General features: G+C 38.1%; 1 protein-coding gene across 2 annotated transcripts; it reads left to right on the forward strand.

Moving 5' to 3' along the window:
* The first annotated feature begins 614 nt into the window (after positions 1 to 614).
* LOC127646145 (volume-regulated anion channel subunit LRRC8D-like) lies at positions 615 to 14,414 on the forward strand. 2 transcript variants are annotated; one of them, XM_052129600.1, is made up of 2 exons: positions 615 to 729; positions 9,181 to 14,414. In XM_052129600.1, the coding sequence occupies exon 2, from the start codon at positions 9,183 to 9,185 to the stop codon at positions 11,712 to 11,714; it is 2,532 nt and encodes an 843-aa protein (XP_051985560.1). In that variant the 5' UTR covers positions 615 to 729; positions 9,181 to 9,182; the 3' UTR covers positions 11,715 to 14,414. The 2 variants fall into 2 exon arrangements, with proteins under 2 accessions (XP_051985560.1, XP_051985559.1); XM_052129599.1 differs by lacking the exon at positions 615 to 729 and adding an exon at positions 997 to 1,319.
* Positions 14,415 to 20,209: the final 5,795 nt, after the last annotated feature.

Below are 20,209 nucleotides of genomic sequence, written 5' to 3' on the forward strand. Positions count from 1 at the left end.
CTTTTATTTACACTGAAAAAATTAACACAAGGTGAATATTTTTTATTTCTATTACTCAATTGGTATTTAGAGTAAAATTGTGTTTTAGCTTGTTTTCTTGTTCATCCATATTAGCTGTATTTTTTAAAAAAAATGTATATTGTAAGGTATAGGCTTAATTGTATACATATTGGTGATACAAAAGTAAAGATGATAAACTTATAATAATAATAATAATTACTAAATAAAATAAAGGGCATACAATTTGGCTGGTTTACCATAAACGTTGGGTTTAGAGTTTAAACAACTTTATTCTGGACTACTCACTTTCTGTAAATCTATAATCACTTTACTCGTATACAAAGTAAAAGGTTTATAACTGGCTCGAAAATCTGACCACGTTCCCTAATATGAAATAAAACAAAATGCAAAGAAGAACGTTCCAATCCCTTCCCAGTTCCCTCAGTTAATAATTTGTTTAGTCAGTTATCAAAGTATGGAAGTTTCAACTTATGACCCGTGTATTCAAGTGTAACAAATGGGGTTTCGTTGCTTAGTAACATAGGAAATCTAGTCAGGTGTTTGTCGCGTAAATCCTCCTGTAAACTTTAGCTCCGCCCACATGCACTTCCCCAATCCGACTGAACTGTATTTGTGTTTATTACAGACATTTCATTTCCCATTCATCATTTCACAAGCATGGATATCGTGGAAGCCCTGGAGTTTTTAAAATGATAGCTTTGTTTTGAGGTATGTATGAGCCTGTAAACGTGTGTTTGTGGGGTTTCAAGGTGGCGGATATGCAGTGTAGAGAACTGGTGCAGACTGGTTGACTCTGCTGCTGTGCGCTCGGCGCTGACTGTACCATAATAATGAGAGGAGCGGGGACCCTCACATGTGTATAAAGCTCTCTCTGGTAAATGATTCGTAAATTGCCCTTTCGCACCGCCACTTTTCCGCTTAAACACAACAGTTTCATCAGCCCTCCTATGATTTCCTGCGTTTGAGTGGCGTTAATCTGCACAGAGCCACGAAGTCATGACAAGACACCGGATTGCGTCTTTAGAGAATATTCCAGTACGGTCCTGCAAACTGCGTTCTGCTCGTAGGTTATGCGTTACATGGGCGTAAAACCGTGTAGTTTATATATTGTGATCCTAACGCTTTACGTGTCGGAACAAAATGACGTCTACCACGCTAGTGGTTTGCAGAGATGTCTCCCAACAGTGTTCTCTGTACTGCAAGGGCAACTGGACGATATTTATTCAGTTTCTCAGGAATTAATGTAGCGCATGGCGGAATTTCTCAAATGTCAGTACAGATGATGTTGATATGAGAAAGTAAGTATTTACGTTATGTCGCGCAGACATTTCTGATATAGGATATTGCATATAATTGAGTATTGTTTAAATTGTTTTAAGTTCAGAGCAGTTTAAGCAAGATGGCTTTAGCACTTTCTGAAAGAGACACAAGGTTGACTGTACATACAGTTGCACATTTTGTAATATAACAAATTGCATGGGTCCTAGTTGGTATGGAGGACTAAGAGTGCCACTTAAAAATAAAATGAAGATATAAATTATCAATGTATAAATCCAAATATAAAAATGCTAATAAATAAGTCACTTTTTAAATGGACAGATTTAGTCATAATTAATTAATGTTTTAAATTGTAGTTAAATATGTAGTTACATATAACAATAAAATAATTAATTAATAATATTTTTTTTAATTGACATAAAAAGAGATATATTAAAACTGTGATATTTCCAATTTACACTTATATTAGGCTGCATAATACTCTGTTTAATATAAAAAAAATTTACTCTGTTGACCATGGCTATTCCAAAAATATGTATCCAGCAGGACTAAGGTTGTGCGCGACACTTGTGCTGTCAAGTGTTTTTGTGTCATAATGTGAATTAATGCAGTTGTATATTTTGGTTTAGATTTACCAGTTTCTTTTTCAAGTTATGTCATGTTAACACGCATTTATGGATGTGGGATTGCCACACTTATTTGTTTTTTTGTTTAGATTTTTTCCACTTGACTGAGCAGGTATTGCAATGAACAGATGTTCAACAGTTCCCACATCATGCATTCAGTCCTGCTTTGGCTCTGCTAATATTTAACCTACTCATTTAGATTTTAAAAGAAGCACATCTGTATACACCGATCAGCCGCAGCACTAAAACCACCTGCCTAATATTGTGTAGATCCCCATCCTACAACAAAACAGTGCCAACCTGCAATTATCAGTTATCTGAGTTACTGTAGACTTTGTCAGCTCGAACCAGTCTGGCCATTCTCTGTTGATCAACAAGGTGTTTCTGTCCACAGAACTACTGCTCACTGAATGTTTTAATTTGTTTTTGGCACCATACATCCTACATCCTAGAGACTGTTGTGCATGAAATTCCCAGGAGATCAGCAGTTACAGAAATACTCAAACCAGCCCATCTGGCATCAACAATCATCCATGCAATTATCTAAACAGCCAATCATGTAGTAGCAGTGCATAATATCATTCAGATATGGGTCAGGAGCTTCAGTTAATGTTCACATCAGAATGGCGAAAAAATTTGATCTCATTGATTTGGACCATGGCATGATTGTTGGTGCCTGATTGGCTGGTTTGAGTATTTCTCATAAGTGCTGATCTCCTGGGATTTTCAGTTCTGTGGACGGAAATGCCTTGTTGATCAACAGAGAATGGCCAGACTGGTTCAGACTGACAAAGTCTACAGTAACTCAGATAACCATTCTGTACAATTGTGGTGAGAAGAATAGCTTCTCAGGATGCTATTCTGAGATGCAGGTTGGTGCTGTTTCGGTGGCACGAGAGAGACCTATACAATATTAGGCAGGTCATTTTAATGTTGTGGCTGTATGTGATATTACAATTAACTTAAGGATGTCCTGGCAAAATATGTAAAATCTTTGCATATAAGAGTGCCACTGGGACACATATGGTTACCCCTGAAAAAATTTGCAGGATAACATGAAGAGGCCCAGAAAATGGGAATAACAGCTGCAACCATGACCTAGTTATGGGGTAAAAGCTCAGACTGAGGTTAAATGAGGCTAGCTCTTATAGTAATTGTGTTTTCTGTGGGTAAGGTTTGTCTTAACCAAGTGAGGTTCTGAAACTGAGACTGCTCATCACCATGCTGGAGAAACATTAGTGAAATACTGTAATTGCTTATGCAAACTTGATTTATGATCCTGAATCCTAGCTATCATTTCAACCCCCTAATCCACCGGTCACCAAATAACATACCACGGTCCAGGTCCGGACCTCGGCTTGATTCCATTCGGACTGTCATTTGCTGCCCCGTCTCACCGTTTCTATACTTCAAGTGATCATCGCGACAAAACAATGGAGCTGTGTACAGCATAAGTGTTCTGGCACAGATAGCACTGATCTTTCAGCACTGAATCCTCAAATACTTTTCTCTTTTACTGAACACGCTTCATTTATACCCTTATCGCACACTATGTGCAGAGTTGCAGATGCGGTTATTTTAATGACAGTAGACCATAGCAGAGAAATTCAGTGAGCAGCAATATAGATGGATCCTGGCATCTTGTGTAAAACACACTGCAGAAAACGGCAATGAATCGAGATGAATTAGACTTCATGTGTCTGAAATGAATACAAACGTTCAGCTAACCCAGGTTTGTGACAGGACAATGTGCTTCCAGAATGCCTTTAAACTATGAAGTTTTTTAACATTGTGCCATGTATACTTGGACTGACAGATGAAGGAAGAAGCTCTTCTATGCAAAAATAACACAATTTAATACTAAAAATTAAAAATTTCTGTGTCTAGAAATGATAAAAAATTGCATAACATAAAAAAAAGTAAACAAGTGAGCCTGTGGCAGACCTACTAAGTGTAATGAAGACTCAGGTTGGTTGGGATCCATATGCGGCTTTATTGAAACAGCAAAACTCAGGTCGTACAGGCAAGGTCGTGGGCAGGCAAACAGAGTGTAGTAGAGAGACAGGGGCGAAACGAGAACAGGCTAGAGATCGGGGCAGGCAGCAAACAGTTGAGGTAGTTTATCAGGCTAGAGTAACTGGGTAGGAAGCTAACAAACGTGGTCAGGGAAACGCTAGGTCGGTACACGGATAAACTAGAGTGGTTTCAAAACTTGCTTGGAAATGTCGCCGGGGCTAAACAAGACTTCGCAAAGAAGGAACAAACAGACACGGTTAAATAGGGTGAGGTAACGAGAAACAGCTGGGCGAGTAATCAGACCTAGATGTGTGGGCTAGTGGGAAATGTAGTCTACGAGATCAGTACTCGGGTGAATGCGATCTCCGGAAGCTCGAGGAGGAGGCGCCTTCACCGGTGTTCATGACACTGAGATTATTTGAAGAGGCTGTTAATACATTTCAAAATAAATTTAAGTATTCAAACAAGTTCTCTTCAAAAATACCATTTACTATAAGTGAAAACAGAAGCATACTCTTTCCACCCCCCATTTATACTCTTTGCTTATTTTTATATTAAGTAACTATATTGCAGACTTGTGAATAAAGACCTTCATACACATGTGTAGAGAGGCCTCCATGTATGCACAGTGCATTAAGACACAAGAACACACATCAACAAACTCGCACGCACAGCTTTGAACTTGCCTGTGTGTGGGATGTTCAATGATAAGAGTGGAGGAAATGGACATATGCTTGTTAGGTCTGAAATAAGGCTGAAACGATTAGTCAACGTTATCGACAATGACAAAAAATTGCCAACAAAAATGTTCATTGTCGAGTAGTCGTTTGATGTCATTAAAACGTATATGAGATCACATTAAACTGTAATGATGATGATGCATGAGAGCAGCACTGCAGCTCGCCCCTGACTGAGGAGAGGAAGAATTACACAGCTCACAGTCCAGATGTACTGTAAACTTTAAGGTGATGTAGATCACAAAGTATGAGGGAATTATAATGCAAAAATACAAAATAATACAGAAGCACTCTTGTTGTGGAATAAGTGGAGCTGGAGCTGCCACTCCGCTTAAGCAAAACTTGTGTGTCGAGCGTCTTTAAAGGAAACACCCCGGTGTTACATCTTTAATGCAGTTATATGTAATACATTATTACTTTAATAAAGTGAAAATAATATGGAAGCAGGTAATGTAAATTACTACAAACTCAGAAACTGGCATTTCTCTGTGCGGTCAGCGTCTCTTCTATGAGTTGCGCGAATGTCCTGATCTAAGGGGGAGAGATTGAAACTGCATCCAGCTGAAGCACACTCATCCCTCGAGCATGTGCACTCAATGCAGCTAGATTATAACATGATGGCTTACGACGTATTGAATCATAATATATGTGTCACTGTGCATTTGACCGGGAAGAAAATTGACAATATGCAGCTTTATTAGTAAGAGAGTTTTTTTTTTCTCATTCATAAAAAAACAACATTCATTAGTATATAGTATATTTTGTCTTTACTGCACTCGCAGAAGTATATCCAAGTGCATAACATTTTAGCAAATTTTCAGCGGCTCATTTTAGCTTATCGTGGCCCATTCGGCACGTTTCGCGGCCGACCCACTGGCCCTCTCGGTTCTCCCTATGGCCAGTCCACCCCTGATCGGCCTCAAAGCGCATCGGCCCACCGGGAAAATAACCGGTATGCCAGATAACCAGTCCAGCCCTGCTTACATGCTAAATACACTTATATTTAAGATACATTCTCTTAGAGCAAGTCTAAATATCGTATATGTTGCTTAAGTAAATGTATCTTGTTTTAAGGATTTTTTTAATTTGTTATGTAAAACAAGACAAAAACACTTGATAACAATAGGATTTTTGTTCAGTGAATGCCATTTAGAGGTATTTTTAAAAGATGATTTTGTCCTCTTTATTGTTAGTAAGCACATTTAATACAACCTTTTAAGTTGGGCACAAGCTGAATAATCGGTTTAGAGCAAATCGTTAATAATCGCAGAATAGTCGAATAATCGCTCTAATAATTGTTTGATTAATCGTTAGTTGCAGCCCTAGTCTGAAACAGTGATTACCCTTGTAATAAAGCTCGACTATTGCCAGGAGTTTTTTGTTCCATTGTACTTAAGTATGTGTGTGTCCCTGCTGTCTCTGAATGATAGTAGATGTTGTCCTGGGCCCCCTAAATGTTAGCGATAGCCCTGGTGAAGGCTATACAATGTAGACGTTGCTCCATAATGTAGGTGATAGAGAAAGCAGAGAGAATAGAAAATATGAATACAGAAAAAGTTAGCTTTATTTTAAAATTTGTAATTTTGTTTGATGTTGCAGTGGAACAGGATATTGTAGAGACTCTTCTAACTATTTGTAAACAGCTTGCATAGCTCCACAGCTCATAAAGCTACAGTTTATGTGTGTGTGATCATCAAATGTATCTCCCAGCTGTTGGTCTTGGGAACCAATGGCTAGCAAACAATGTTGGGTAAACTGTGGGAAAAGACATTAGGTCAGACTCGTTCTGAAGTCTTGTTATAAAGGAGCCCTGATTTGCCTTTTATAAGGTGACATAAAGCATAGTCTAGCTGGTAGCTGTATTCTCCATTTCTACTTAGTTTGATAGACCTATATTAATTTTCATTTCAAGGAATGATTGGTCTTTTTTCACATTGAAGTAGCATCAAAGACGTGATGAGTTCAACAGAAGTTTAGTCTTTTAAATTGACAGATCACCATGTTGGAATATACAGGCAGAATTAGTTTTTTTACGGTGACCTCACTGTGTATCTTTATCTTCACTGTCATATGAGATAATGCATCTATACATTAATTCTAATATGAATTATTTTTGTGTCTTTTATGAAATCATGAGTACTTTTCTAACCTCATCGCAACACACTAGTAATTGTTGTTTATTAAATAAGATATTGTGAAATTGCTCTAAATTACAGACCAATTAATGCAGAGAACAAGCGATGGTCAAGTCTGCTGCAGTTACAGCTCTTGACTGATGATGACACTGTAAAGATTTTTATCAGTTACATATATTGTATATTCTTTTGCATTTGTATGTATTGTCAAAAATACAACATTCTGTGTTTTAAACTGAAACATTAACTGTACCTTATCCTTCTTAGGTTCTCTCTTCTTCCTTACAGTTGAAATGTTAACATCAAAGTGAGTGTAATTCTTGAAAGTAAAATCTGTAGGACAGGCAGCACAAAAGAACAAAGTGCTTGTGACTTAAAAAGGTTGGTGTGATGAATGGAAGGAATGTTATTGTCATGGGCAAAGCTCTGTAAAGGGATTTAGATGGGCAAGGAGGAGGAAAGAACCAGCTTGATGATAGTTTTAAGGATAAACTTAAACAAAAGACACAAACACACACATGACGGTCAGCTGCCGTAAACAATCTCTCTCTCTCTTGCACCACCATCGGCCTTTATCCCTCTCGGAGGCTTGATTAGCCTGATAAGGGACCGGGTGTGTAGAATCACCAGGCCGGGGAGCCCCCGGCATGACGTACACCCCCCCCCTTCAAAGGGGAGGGGTGTGCCTTCCGCTCCGTCTGCCGGCAGGTCATCCCCTTCTACCTGGATGAGGGACTGGACAAGGGGAGGGAAAAATAAATAATTAAAACTGGGGGGGTACTTCCTGTAACAGTGTAGTACCCCCCCAAAAAAACACTGTAAAATTTAAAAGAGAGGGAAAAGGCCGACGCAGAGCGAAAGTGAGAGAGAGAGAGAGAGGAGGGAGAGATGAAAACACAAACAAAAACTTACTCGCCAGTTCTCCGATATGCCGTAGCTTGGTCCTCGGCCACTCCTCCACCCTCTAACGGACGACAGCCTTGCCTCCCCGGGCAGATCAGAGGCAGTCCTCCAGCCCCTGGCGGACAGAACGCCCCACTGCGTTCACAGGGAACAGAAGGGGTCTCCCCCGCCCCTGGATGCGGTTCTTCCACTCCAAGCAGTTGGCAGCAAGCCCCTTCTCCCCTCACGGTCAGCGACCGTTCCTCCGCTTCCAGGCGGCCAGGCTCCTCCGTCCCCTGGCAGACGGCGCTCCATTGGGGTGGATGGTAGTGCGAGAACTCTACTATGGCGTATCCCTCCTCCTTCCCGTGTCTTCGGCACCAGTGTAAAGGGATTTAGACGGGCAAGGAGGAGGCGAGAACCGGCTTGACGATATAAATAATAGTTTTAATGATACATTTAAACAAAAACACAAACACACACATGACGGTCAGCTGCTGTAAATGATTTCTCTCTCTCTCTTGCACCACCATCCACAGTCGGCCTTTATCCCTCTCGGAGGCTTGATTAGCCTGATAAGGGACCGGGTGTGTAGAATCACGACCCGTCCCTACCCTCCGCCCTGTCACAAGCTCATCTAGCCTTTTTTAGAGGAATATAGACTGTGAATGCCACATTTTTGTCCCCTTATAACCACAGTTATCTTCCACATGGTAGAAATCTTAAAGGAAATCTCGAAGGTATTAGGCTAAGTAATACCACAAGCATTGCCTCAAGGAGATAACTCAATCATTCAGCAATAATCAAAACTGATCATATAATCATACTGACACAAATGTTGCACTTCTCATTCATAAAAATGCACTTTTGATTAATATAAATAACAGCTTTATTGGATAAGTGAAATACAAGTTAATTAATCATCATGACAATCGTCAATTGTTCATTGACAGTGAGAAGGTCATTCACTTATGGCAATTGGATGTTTATGAGTAAGTCTTAGCAATGTGAAAGAAGAGCTGCACACATCAATATCACCTCTGGAATATGCCTGAATATTAAAGTAAAGCCTTGCAACTTGATATTAAAGACAACATTGTCTTTGGCCAAGTTCACCACTGTAGCACTATTGTCTTCATGCAGTTTAGTGTAGACCCACTAAGGCTGATTATCTAATAAGGCAGTCTAATGCAGTGCTTTAGTGCCTAACCACTGATCAAGCAAATTGATGCAGGGCAGAGACACTAGGATGCCTCTCAAGAAATAGGAGATATTTCTTTTATCTTTAGTGGTGTATTAGACCACTCCTTACAGCTGTACATAATTTTTTCATGTAATGTGTGAGAGAAATGTTTTTGTGTCAAACCTTTGTTTGACATGGGGGCAACTGATCATGATTTGTTTGTTAGCATGAAGAAACTTAACACAAAATGTATTTTATTTTACTAAATAAATACTAAATACTTGTTTTATGCTTCAATATAGGAATGTTTACCCTCACAGAAGTTGCCTCTCTAAATGACATCCAGCCAACTTATCGGATACTGAAACCATGGTGGGACGTCTTTATGGATTACCTGGGTGTGGTAATGCTTATGCTCGCCATATTTGCCGGAACCATGCAGTTAACCAAAGATCAGGTGGTTTGCCTTCCTGTTCTGGAATCGTGGGAAGACGCGAACTCCGTGCCCACAGTAAGGCAGCCAGAGAAAGATTTTGGCTCAGGGATGGGAGGAGGCCATGTTACATTGTCAGCTGCCCCTTTGGCAAGTAAAGAACAATCCGACAATGTTGTTCACCAAATACACTTCCCACAACAGTCTGCTGCAAGGCATCCTGAGCCTACAGGTCTACGAACAAACCTGGATTTTCAGCAGTATGTCTTTGTTAATCAGATGTGCTACCATGTTGCCCTCCCATGGTATTCAAAGTACTTTCCATATCTCGCTCTCATTCACACCATTGTGCTCATGGTAAGCAGTAACTTTTGGTTCAAGTATCCAAAGACCAGTTCTAAAATTGAACATTTTGTGTCTATTTTGGGTAAGTGTTTTGAGTCCCCTTGGACGACCAAGGCATTGTCTGAGACAGCCTGTGAAGACTCGGAAGAGAATAAGCAGCGATTGACAGGAGCCTCTACATTACCAAAGCATCTTTCCACCAGCAGTGAAGAGGGAAGCCCAAATCAGTCCACACCCATGCTTGCAAAATCTAGCATTAAGTTTTCTGCAGAGAAGCCAGTCATTGAAGTTCCAAGCATGACTATACTTGATAAAAAGGATGGAGAGCAAGCTAAAGCCCTTTTTGAGAAAGTGAGGAAGTTCCGTGCACATGTTGAGGACAGTGACTTGATCTACAAACTTTATGTTGCTCAAACTATAATAAAAACAGTCAAATTTATTCTGATCCTGTGTTACACAATGACATTTGTCACCTCCATTAATTTTGACCATGACTGTGAGCCAGATATTAAACATTTAACTGGATACACCAAATTTAAATGTACGCATAACATGGCTTTCATGTTGAAAAAGCTTCTTGTAAGCTACATAGTCCTCATATTTGTTTATGGCTTGGTTTGCATTTATACTCTTTTTTGGCTGTTTAGGCGGCCTCTTAAGGAGTACTCATTTGAGAAAGTTAGAGAGGAAAGCAGTTTTAGTGATATTCCAGATGTGAAGAATGACTTTGCTTTTCTACTTCACATGGTGGACCAGTATGACCAGTTGTACTCTAAACGTTTTGGCGTCTTTCTCTCAGAGGTAAGTGAGAATAAACTGCGGGAAATCAGCTTAAACCATGAGTGGACATTCGAGAAACTACGGCAACATGTGACTCGTAATGCACAGGATAAGCTTGAGCTGCATCTTTTCATGCTCTCAGGTGTGCCTGATGTAGTTTTTGACCTCACTGATTTAGAGGTCCTGAAACTAGAGCTCATTCCAGAGGCTCGCATTACAGCAAAAATTTCCCAGATGGTCAACCTCCATGAGTTGCACTTTTACCACTGCCCAGCCAAAGTCGAACAGACTGCATTCAGTTTCCTCCGCGATCACCTCCGGTGCCTTCACGTCAAGTTTACAGACGTAGCAGAGATTCCCACTTGGGTTTATATGCTGAAGAACTTGAGAGAGCTCTACTTGGTGGGAAACTTGAACTCCGAGAATAACAAAATGATTGGATTGGAATCCCTCAGGGATCTGAGGCATCTAAAGAGTCTACATCTCAAGAGCAACCTTACCAAGATCCCGACAAACATAACAGACTTATCACCCCATCTGATCAAACTTGTGGTGCACAATGATGGTACTAAACTTGTGGTATTAAATAGCTTGAAAAAGATGATGAACCTTGCTGAGCTTGAGCTCCATAATTGTGAACTGGAGAGGATACCGCATGCAATTTTTAGTTTGACCAATTTACAGGAGTTGGACTTGAAATCGAACCATATTCGTACCATCGAAGAGGTCATCAGCTTCCAGCATCTCAAACGGCTTAACTGCCTAAAACTATGGCACAATAAAATTATCTCCATTCCATTGTCCATAAGTCATGTCAAAAACATAGAGTTCCTCTATCTGTCCCATAACAAACTAGAGACATTGCCTACTACTCTGTTTAATCTTCTTAAATTGAGATACCTGGATGTCAGTCATAACTCCATTGTAGTGATTCCCCCAGAGGTGGGTTTTCTTCAGAATCTACAGCACTTTGCCATCACAGGAAATAAAGTTGAAGTGGTTCCCAAGCAGCTTTTCAAATGCACAAAGTTGCGCACCTTGTCCCTTGGGCACAACTGCATTTCTTTGCTGCCAGAGAAAATTGGCCAGTTGTTGCAGCTGACTCATCTTGAACTGAAGGGGAACTGCATGGATCGCCTTCCGGCACAGCTTGGGCAGTGTCGAAATTTGCGTCGAAACGGTCTCATTGTGGAGGACCACCTGTATGATTCACTGCCCCTAGAGGTCAAAGAGAGCATCAGTCAAGAAACCAATGCAACCTTTGCTAACGGAGTGTGATTGTGGATAGAAAAAAATGGTATAAACCTACCCTACATTGAACATTCAGTAATGATCAGTACGTTTCCCAAGTAGAACTGGAAAAAGTATTTTTAAAAAGAACTTTTGAAGGCTTTGTCTATATAAAAGAATACTATCCTGAACTGCAGGCATGAATGAATGTAAAGAAAGATAATAGTATGAAAAACATTTGTTATTTCTCTCTTAACAGGCCAAAACAAACCCATTTGTGGGCTGCAACTCTGCTTAGTTCATTGAAGAAAAAGAACATGAAGGATATTTCAGAATTGTTCACATTTTCAGAGCCTTATGCCCATCTGCATATTTATTTTGTTTGGTTTTTTTTGGTCGTTTTCCATGTTACAGTGTAGATATAAAGCAAGTAGTCCCTAATACAACACTGACGTTTTACAGTTACTTTGTTTCTAATAGCATTTCAATAAAGGTTTTCACCATGTTATTCGCATAGTCTAATCACAATGTGCATTTTGGTGCAGTTAACAATTGTGTTTATTGTTTGGGAGAACCCAGAACAATTTATAATTATTAACGTTCTACGTTTTGCCAATTTGCGCGTGAATTGACAAAACGTTTTGCCAATTTCCTGGTTGAATTAACAGCAGAGGAGCTACAACAAGGTTAGGTCTAGGTGTTGGTTTAGGGTAAGGATGCCTGTTTTGTTTACCTCTAAATTGCGGTTAGGAATCTTTTGTTTAGGTTAAGGTTAAAGTTTTAGGTTAGGGAGGTACGTTTTAAGAATTAAAACCTCCATCTAACATTCACCTTAAAAACCTTGTCTGATTATGACAACATTTCACTTGCTTTTGGTGACCCTCGCTGGACATTTCACTGGGAAACTGCAGCAAAATGTGCAATGAAGCATTTAAATTCATTTAGCAAAAATGTTGCTGTGGTCATGTAATTGTCATGAGATCAGGCTGGGTATGTTCCATCCTACTGTAATGAGAATTTCTCAGCCTGTTTCTATTGATCCAACCATCTTTAACTTAATAACAATGCTTTAAATGAAACATGTACTTGTGGTTTTTTCTGCAACATCTAAATTGGATTTGACAATGGACATACTAAAGGTAATGATGTGCACTACAAGTCTTGGGAATAAAATAGCCTTTTCCTGTTAACTGCATCTTTTCATGTGGGTTATAGAAGTAACGCACAAGCTATGTTGAACTCATTTGACTTGTGCATGTTTTGTATATAATACAATATTATGATGCGGCAGGCCTGTAATATGTACAGTATACACTCCATGTATGTTGCTGCTCACAACACTGCAACAGACTTGTATAGTAACTTGCCCTGATATATGTATTTATATATTCTAATGTCATATCTTAGTCTGTAAATGTGTATGACTACCATCTGCTTAACTGTTAACCGTTACTGGCTAGTAAAATTAATTGTGATAGCAATTGTATGAATCATTATTTTAAGTTACCTTGCAATTGACATGCATTGTGCATGCTCAAGCAGTCAGTTTTGAGGCAGCTGCACAAAAAAGTGATTTACCAGATGTTAGGGATTAATATTTTCTCAAATTGGTACTAAGTGTTAAATAACCTACCTTAGACCTTGCTATTTTTGTTTGTTTGTTTCACTTTTCATAATTTCTTTCCTTTATAGACAGGAAATTTGAGACCATACATTATTGGTTAAAATCATGCTACTGTTTGGTTATTTCGTTAAAAACATCTTGCTGATTTTAAACTTTTTGGAGCTTTTGCAGTACAGAAACAGTTGAGCTTTGAATACATGTTATCCTAACTTTACTGCACTTTTGATTGCAGGGTTATTGTTCATTTAATGTTTTGGATAATGTCTGTTGCATTTTTTATTTTTTTATTTATTTTATTGAAAATCAATAACATTTCAAGAGAAACCAAGATGAGGAGACAGACCTCACATTTTAAAGTTTTTTTTTTTTCCCCCAACCAACATTTCACAGAAGAGTTGTCTAGCCATATTTTATTTTATTTATTTTTGTATTATTACTCTAACTATGCTGTGTTATATTTGTCCCTCTGAATTGCTGCAGGGTCTGATCTGTAATTGGTATCGTGACCCCTCAAGAATCTTGTTGATGTCTTGTCAGATGAGGCTTGAAATCCATTCATGTTTCATTTGTAACTGAGAATAATCATAATGCGTTATTGCTTAATTTCACAAATAGTACAAAGGTTTATCTAAACGTGAGTGTTAATTTGTTTTGAGCGATCTTAAATGTGTTTCATATGAAGGCTTTGTTTTTACTGTTGCAATGTTAAAATGGTTATCTTTCAAGAAATATATATATTTTTTTTAATGAAAATTACTTTCAATACATGTACAGTTTGAATAATTTATGTTCTGTTTCTACAGCCTGTTGATAGTTTAATAACCTAATTTTAATTGAATCCACTATAAAATATACATTGTTTTAAAAGTGTGATTTCAGGTGCACAAAACACTTTCTGGTCATTTCAACTGATTATGTATCTGCAGAACAGTGGCATTTTTTAGCAAGGTACTTTTAAGGTATATAGCTCTTCAGCCTTGAATGTAGCCTAATGCATCCTCGATGTCTAGCCTTCCCTTTTCTGATGGAAAGGAGAATGAAATTAGCTTGCATTGCTCCTAAAAACATTGTTGTTATGTTTTTGAAGGATGTTAAAAATTTGAAAATAAAATACATTGATTTCTCTGCTGTTGTAAAATGCCATTTACATTTTATTTGCTGGCTCTCTATACTAGAAAAAAAACACAAAAAAAACAGTTTACAAAGTTTTTTTTTTTTTCTCCAAATGCCTGCATTTAAATTAGGAACATATCTAAAATACATTGTGGATTAGTCCTTAAAAACAACTGTGTGATCCACAGTATCAAACTATACAGAAATATGTACACTTTATTAATAATAATAATAACAATAATAAACAGAATATACTGTATAAGACTGAAAACTGGGGGTATTAGTGTGATAAGTATTATTTATTTTAACATTTGTAGTATTTTAAAGATTCATATATTGCAAAATTAGCTGCAAAAATAAAATACATCTTGTGGAGCACTTGCTTCTGTTCACACATGACAATAAAATACTGAGAACAAGCTGGTCCTGAATAAATTATTTAATTATTTATTTTATACAATAACATTTTTACTCTGGACTTGTGCATTGCAGGATTTAAATGTATCCATGTGGCTCGAGTGTTTTGTCTATGTTCACCAAAATTTGTTCAGATCCATTTAATGATTCAGTGACTATTTCTGGTGATGCCAGAAGGTGGTAACAAATGAGTGTCTTGTGTGAAATTAGTTAAGTCACTGAATGAAATACCAAAATAACATTTCAATCCTTTAAAATTTGAATGTCTACAGACCTACAAGCAGATTTTAGTACAGGTTTTAAGCATTATAAGAACAAAGAAAATCTTTAATTTTCTTTCAGTTTGTGAGCAGTTGAGCATGACTTTTATCAAAAGACAACAATAATAGTCTTATATTATTATGAGTTTCAATAATGTCAGTATGTTTGGATATATAAATAAACGTGTCTACATATCTATTGACTTTAGTAAAATGCATACGTATTTCTAAGATCACAGAAGATTTATTTTTTTTCCTATAGTTTGTCGACTGCACATCAACATAGAGGTTAAAAAAACAGAAGCTGATATTATAAATAGCTTTACATATTTACCACAGATCTACTTAAATTGGCAAAAAACAACCGACCAAACCATTACCTCAGAAACATAATGTAAAAAGTATAACTTAATGAAGACTCTGGCGCTGTTATAAAATCCACTTGCAATGTGTGATTAAAGGAAGGATTGTCCTTTGTTTTGTTTTTTGTTTTTCTTTGCACTGTAATGGCAGCCAGCTGGTACATCTGTGCAGTGTATGAGTGCACTAGTGAAATGTCCGCCTCCCAAGTTGAAATGCTGTTTCGAATCCCGCTCAGAGCGACTTTAAAGGGTAACTAAACCCCTGCTCAGAGTCTGACTCCACCCACTAGCAATATTTGAAAAATGCTCGAAAAGTGGGCAGACCCCAGCGGGGATAGAGGGGACGAACTGAGGGCGGGGCTGAGCGGGGGTGGGGCGTGCACCTGAGACCCGTAGTGACAGATTAATTGACAGCTGCTGTCAGACTCTAAAATGGAGAGTGACTGGAGTGACGCAAGTAGCTTTGCCACGGAGCAGTCTTTTGAAGTCGAGGACCTTTCTCCCCCACCTTCACCTGAAGTGGAGGAGGGTGAATTGTCTGTGGACACAGGGCCGGAGCCATATCAATTCGAGCCGCTGGCTCAAACTGCGGTTTTAACTCCCTGTTGAGCATCCGAGTGCACATTCACCTTCACTCGCATGCAGGAAAAACAAACGAAACGCTGTTCAGTGATGTTTATCCTTTTAGCAGGATTTTTATTTCGCAAGCTTCACTTGAACATAACCTCAGTTAGCTGTTCTCTCAACTTAGAAGAATGTGACGTAAAGCGTAACGTCATCATGTACAAAACGTATATCTCCAAATAAAACTATACAGGTAGTCAATACCGTAATACAATGTATAAGGGTGCAATACGCTTAACACTCCCGCGATCGCTAACGCGCTTGTCGACCCCAGAGGATTAACTTTAGCCTAACCATAAATTGTGATTCAAATATATATGATCACTCACCTCAAGACGCCGCTGAGGTGGTGGAGTCCATGCAGGAGGAGCAGCGTTTGGCACTGCGTCGCTTTTCAGCGCGAGCTGTTTGGAGAAGCCCATTTCCACCTCCATTGCGTTGGAGAAGCAATCCCGCGTAAAATGCAGTTTGCACACTCCTACAGCTCTAGGCGGGAACTCGTGGTCTTCCAGAACAAGGACGTGCAACCCCTGGCTCTAATTTCCAAGTCTATATGGAAAGCAATACAGTCCAGCAGTGCTGTTGCAACCAGCAACATTACACCTACGTACCATCCTGACCACTGTACTAAATACAGATAATCTACGCTAACTTGAAGCTATCCTAACTGACGCAATACTATGCTACTAACTAACTATGCTTCTAACAATACTACACTAACATATATGCTAATTAACTACCTAGACAACACTAAATAATCTAAATAACTATATAAATGCTATGCTAAATAGATGCTAAAATACTCTATCCTGATCGTTTTCAATACTCGCAATTCCAACTCCTGACTCGCTACAGTGGTTTTGACGAAACGAGATGGTTTTTATACTGCCATGGGCGTGGTAGCTCATACCAAGGGCGTGGTGAGTTGGAACCTGCTTATGTCAGCTGTCACTGCTTACATCACGAAGTACCGCAAACAGCCAATAGGAAAATTCAACTGCAGTAGCCACCGTTCAACCTGAAGAGGGCAGCACTCAGACGTTTTTACACCATATATTGTAGAATTAAAACACTTTATACACAAATGTCAAAAAAATTACTTGAATCAATGACCAGTACCATTCAAAGCCCCATTCTTACAGATCATTAACTAAAAAAAGTTGGTTTAGGGTTTAGTTACCCTTTAATACAACCGGTGACAATTTCATTTAACGTAATGCTGCCAATAAAGAACTATATGCCAATAAATAATTATCTTTTGTGTGTTCCTCATCTCTAGTTTATTACTTTAGATCAATATCAATTCAGATAAAAAACATGGATAAATGAGCATTGTTGAAAGCAGCTTTGTAGAAATGAACTGAGCCACGTTGAATACTGTCTGACTGACGGCTTATTACGTCAGGGTTGTTTCGGCTCATGAAATTCAACTGTGATTGGCTAGATCAGGGGTACTCAATTAAAGTTTCAAATGGCTATGAAATTATATAATATATATTTTATTTTTGAATAGTCTCTGCAAAACTGGACAGAGATGAGGACATTGGGTCCCAGAGACAGCCAAAATCGTGCGGTGAGAGGGATCTTCTACTGTCTAAAATCTGAATGGACCATTTTTTTATATTTTCCTTAGTGAGAATCTACTAAGTTACAAACAAGCAAACAATTTACATAAGAATGAAGCATTAAAATACTGTTTATTTATTTAAATAGAAGGCTTTCCGCATGATGACATCTGTGATTCATTTTCATAAAATTAAAACAAAAATGTGTTTGTCTGTTATGAATGGCTCCTAACATGCTGATTAATGAAGATACATTTAGATGGTAAAACATTATTGTCTAAAAGCAGCACGTTAACTTGTCCTGACACAAACCTGGCTTAACTGAACTGTCTGAATCACACATCAGACAGATGAAGATAGGTTCACTTTGCTTCATTTTTGTTTTCTGCAGTGTTTAGCCTACATGTATATTGCATTTATTCATTTGGCAGACGCTTTATCCAAAGCGACTTACAAAAGAGGAAAACATAAGCGAATCATCTTAAGGAGACAGTGGTACAAAAATGCCATATTACAAAGTTTCACTAGCATCAGAATAGTATTCAAAACATATTAGCCCACACCTGCAATTTCTTTTTTTTTTGTCTGTAGTGTAGTAGTTACTGTTTTTTTTTTTTTTTTTTTTTTAAATAACCACAACTGGCGAATAAATATGCGTTCATCACTAGGGAATAAGCGCGTAGCGTGCACGAGCAAAACTATTCTTACACAATCACTTAGCCAAGTGTCATAACTGGCACAAAGGTTTCGGCCCAGACTGAATTGTCCGGACCGGTCCGGATCAGCTCCCCCCCCAAAAAACAAACGCAAAAGAATACTGTATTCAAATTCACCATTTGGACTCGGTATGGGTTTAGCTTGTTTAGCTAGTGTACATGTCCCTCACGTCACTTGTAGGCTATATGTGCACATAAGCTTAGTACTTGAATAAACATCACATTTTGTGGCGATTTTCCATTATAATTTTAGTGTAGGAATACATTTAAGGAAAATAATTAGATATTTCACTTTGACGCCATGGTCAAATCCTGACACAGCAGTTTAGGTTTGAGCTCCCTCTAGAGGTGAATGAGTATATCTTCATGCAAGCATAACATTGCTGCTTTGGGGATAAAATTTGAACAAATGGAGAGCCTGGAGATAAATTGTACGAATGAAAGCAATTCATTCGAAATAAATGTCAACTCATTAAAATAAAAATCCAATATGATTAACACACAGAGAGAGTTTGGATAAATTATAGTAGATTATACTTTTTTGAACTGTTAAATGTTGCCCTGAAGATTGCTTTTTTTTAACCTTCATAACCTGCACGGACTATTAATACAGAAAACGAATGAGCTGATAAAGAGTCAATTCGCAAGAATTTCTGAAGCAATATAGATGCGGCGTCAACACATAGTATCTGTTACTAGGATTGACCATTCACAGTCGTATGTGTTTACCTGAAAATATAATAGTCCTATAATATATATATATATATATATATATATATTTTTTTTCAAATAATTTTTATTGAGATTGCTCTTGGCAGATTTTATTTTGTATGTCAGTTAAAATCATTGAATTAAAAATATTTAAACGATTACACGTTTTAGTTTACAAATGTAAAAAAAAAAAAGAAAACGCCTAGTTATTTAAAAGCGACTCAAATGATGATTCGAATTTTTGAGCGGCAGCGCCCTCTAGAGGAAAAGATCTATGAATTTCATTGCAAGTAGGTAGTAACGTGAATTACTAGAACACATTGTTTGTTTCTAGCGGGAAATGATTTCAGTGACACCTGCTTTAATTTAACGCGGCAGGGTTGATTGATTCTCACGCGTTTATGTGGTAAGTGATGCGATCTCTGTATAAAAAAATTAAATAGCATTTTTAAAAATATTTTCTTATGTTGTCATGTTGCAACAAAAAATATACTTTTTAAATCGTGTCCAGTTCAGCCATGTTTACAGTTTATTGCAAAATTGAGAACTTGAACTAATGCAACACTTTATTTCAAATATCTAAACTTAATTAAATTAGATATTTTTTGTTTAAGTGTTCAGTCCATGAAGTTTGAAGTTTTGCGCATGAAAGACAAACCCCTCAAAACTGTCCTTTACCCGTCAATTATCTCACAAATCACGCCATAGGATATTTTAATCAGGATTAAAGTCAGAAGAACAGTAGTACAAATAACCATAATGGGCAATCCAAAAAACTGGTGGCAAAGTAAAACATGCATTAAATTAGGAAGAGTGTTTGGAAGTCCCAATTGGTACTGTTGGTTCAATTACCACACAGATACTGCTAACAAAAGATCGTGCCTCTCCAATTGGTTTTGCAAACTTGAAGGGCACTTTGAGAGGCCAGTGTTCACTTTTAAGCTGTGTTTCTGTGGACTTGTATCAATAACTCTGCATAAGACTGATCCTTTTTGGGAAAGCTGTGCAAAAGCCTTTACCAAAAAAAAATTGTAATGTCCGGAGTTTGCCAAGATGCACAATCTTCTTTCCACACCACAAAACACTGTCACGCAGTTAGGCTGTTCTTCATTATGCAAGTACATGGCATGATGTTGAAATAGAGGAATGGA

The sequence above is a fragment of the Xyrauchen texanus genome, chromosome 7 (assembly GCF_025860055.1).
Source record: "Xyrauchen texanus isolate HMW12.3.18 chromosome 7, RBS_HiC_50CHRs, whole genome shotgun sequence".
Taxonomy (NCBI): domain Eukaryota; kingdom Metazoa; phylum Chordata; class Actinopteri; order Cypriniformes; family Catostomidae; genus Xyrauchen; species Xyrauchen texanus.

Coding starts and splice junctions, on each gene's coding strand:
- LOC127646145 (XM_052129600.1), top strand. CDS start 9,183: ATGTTTACCCTCACAGAAGTTGCCTCTCTAAATGACATCCAGCCAACT.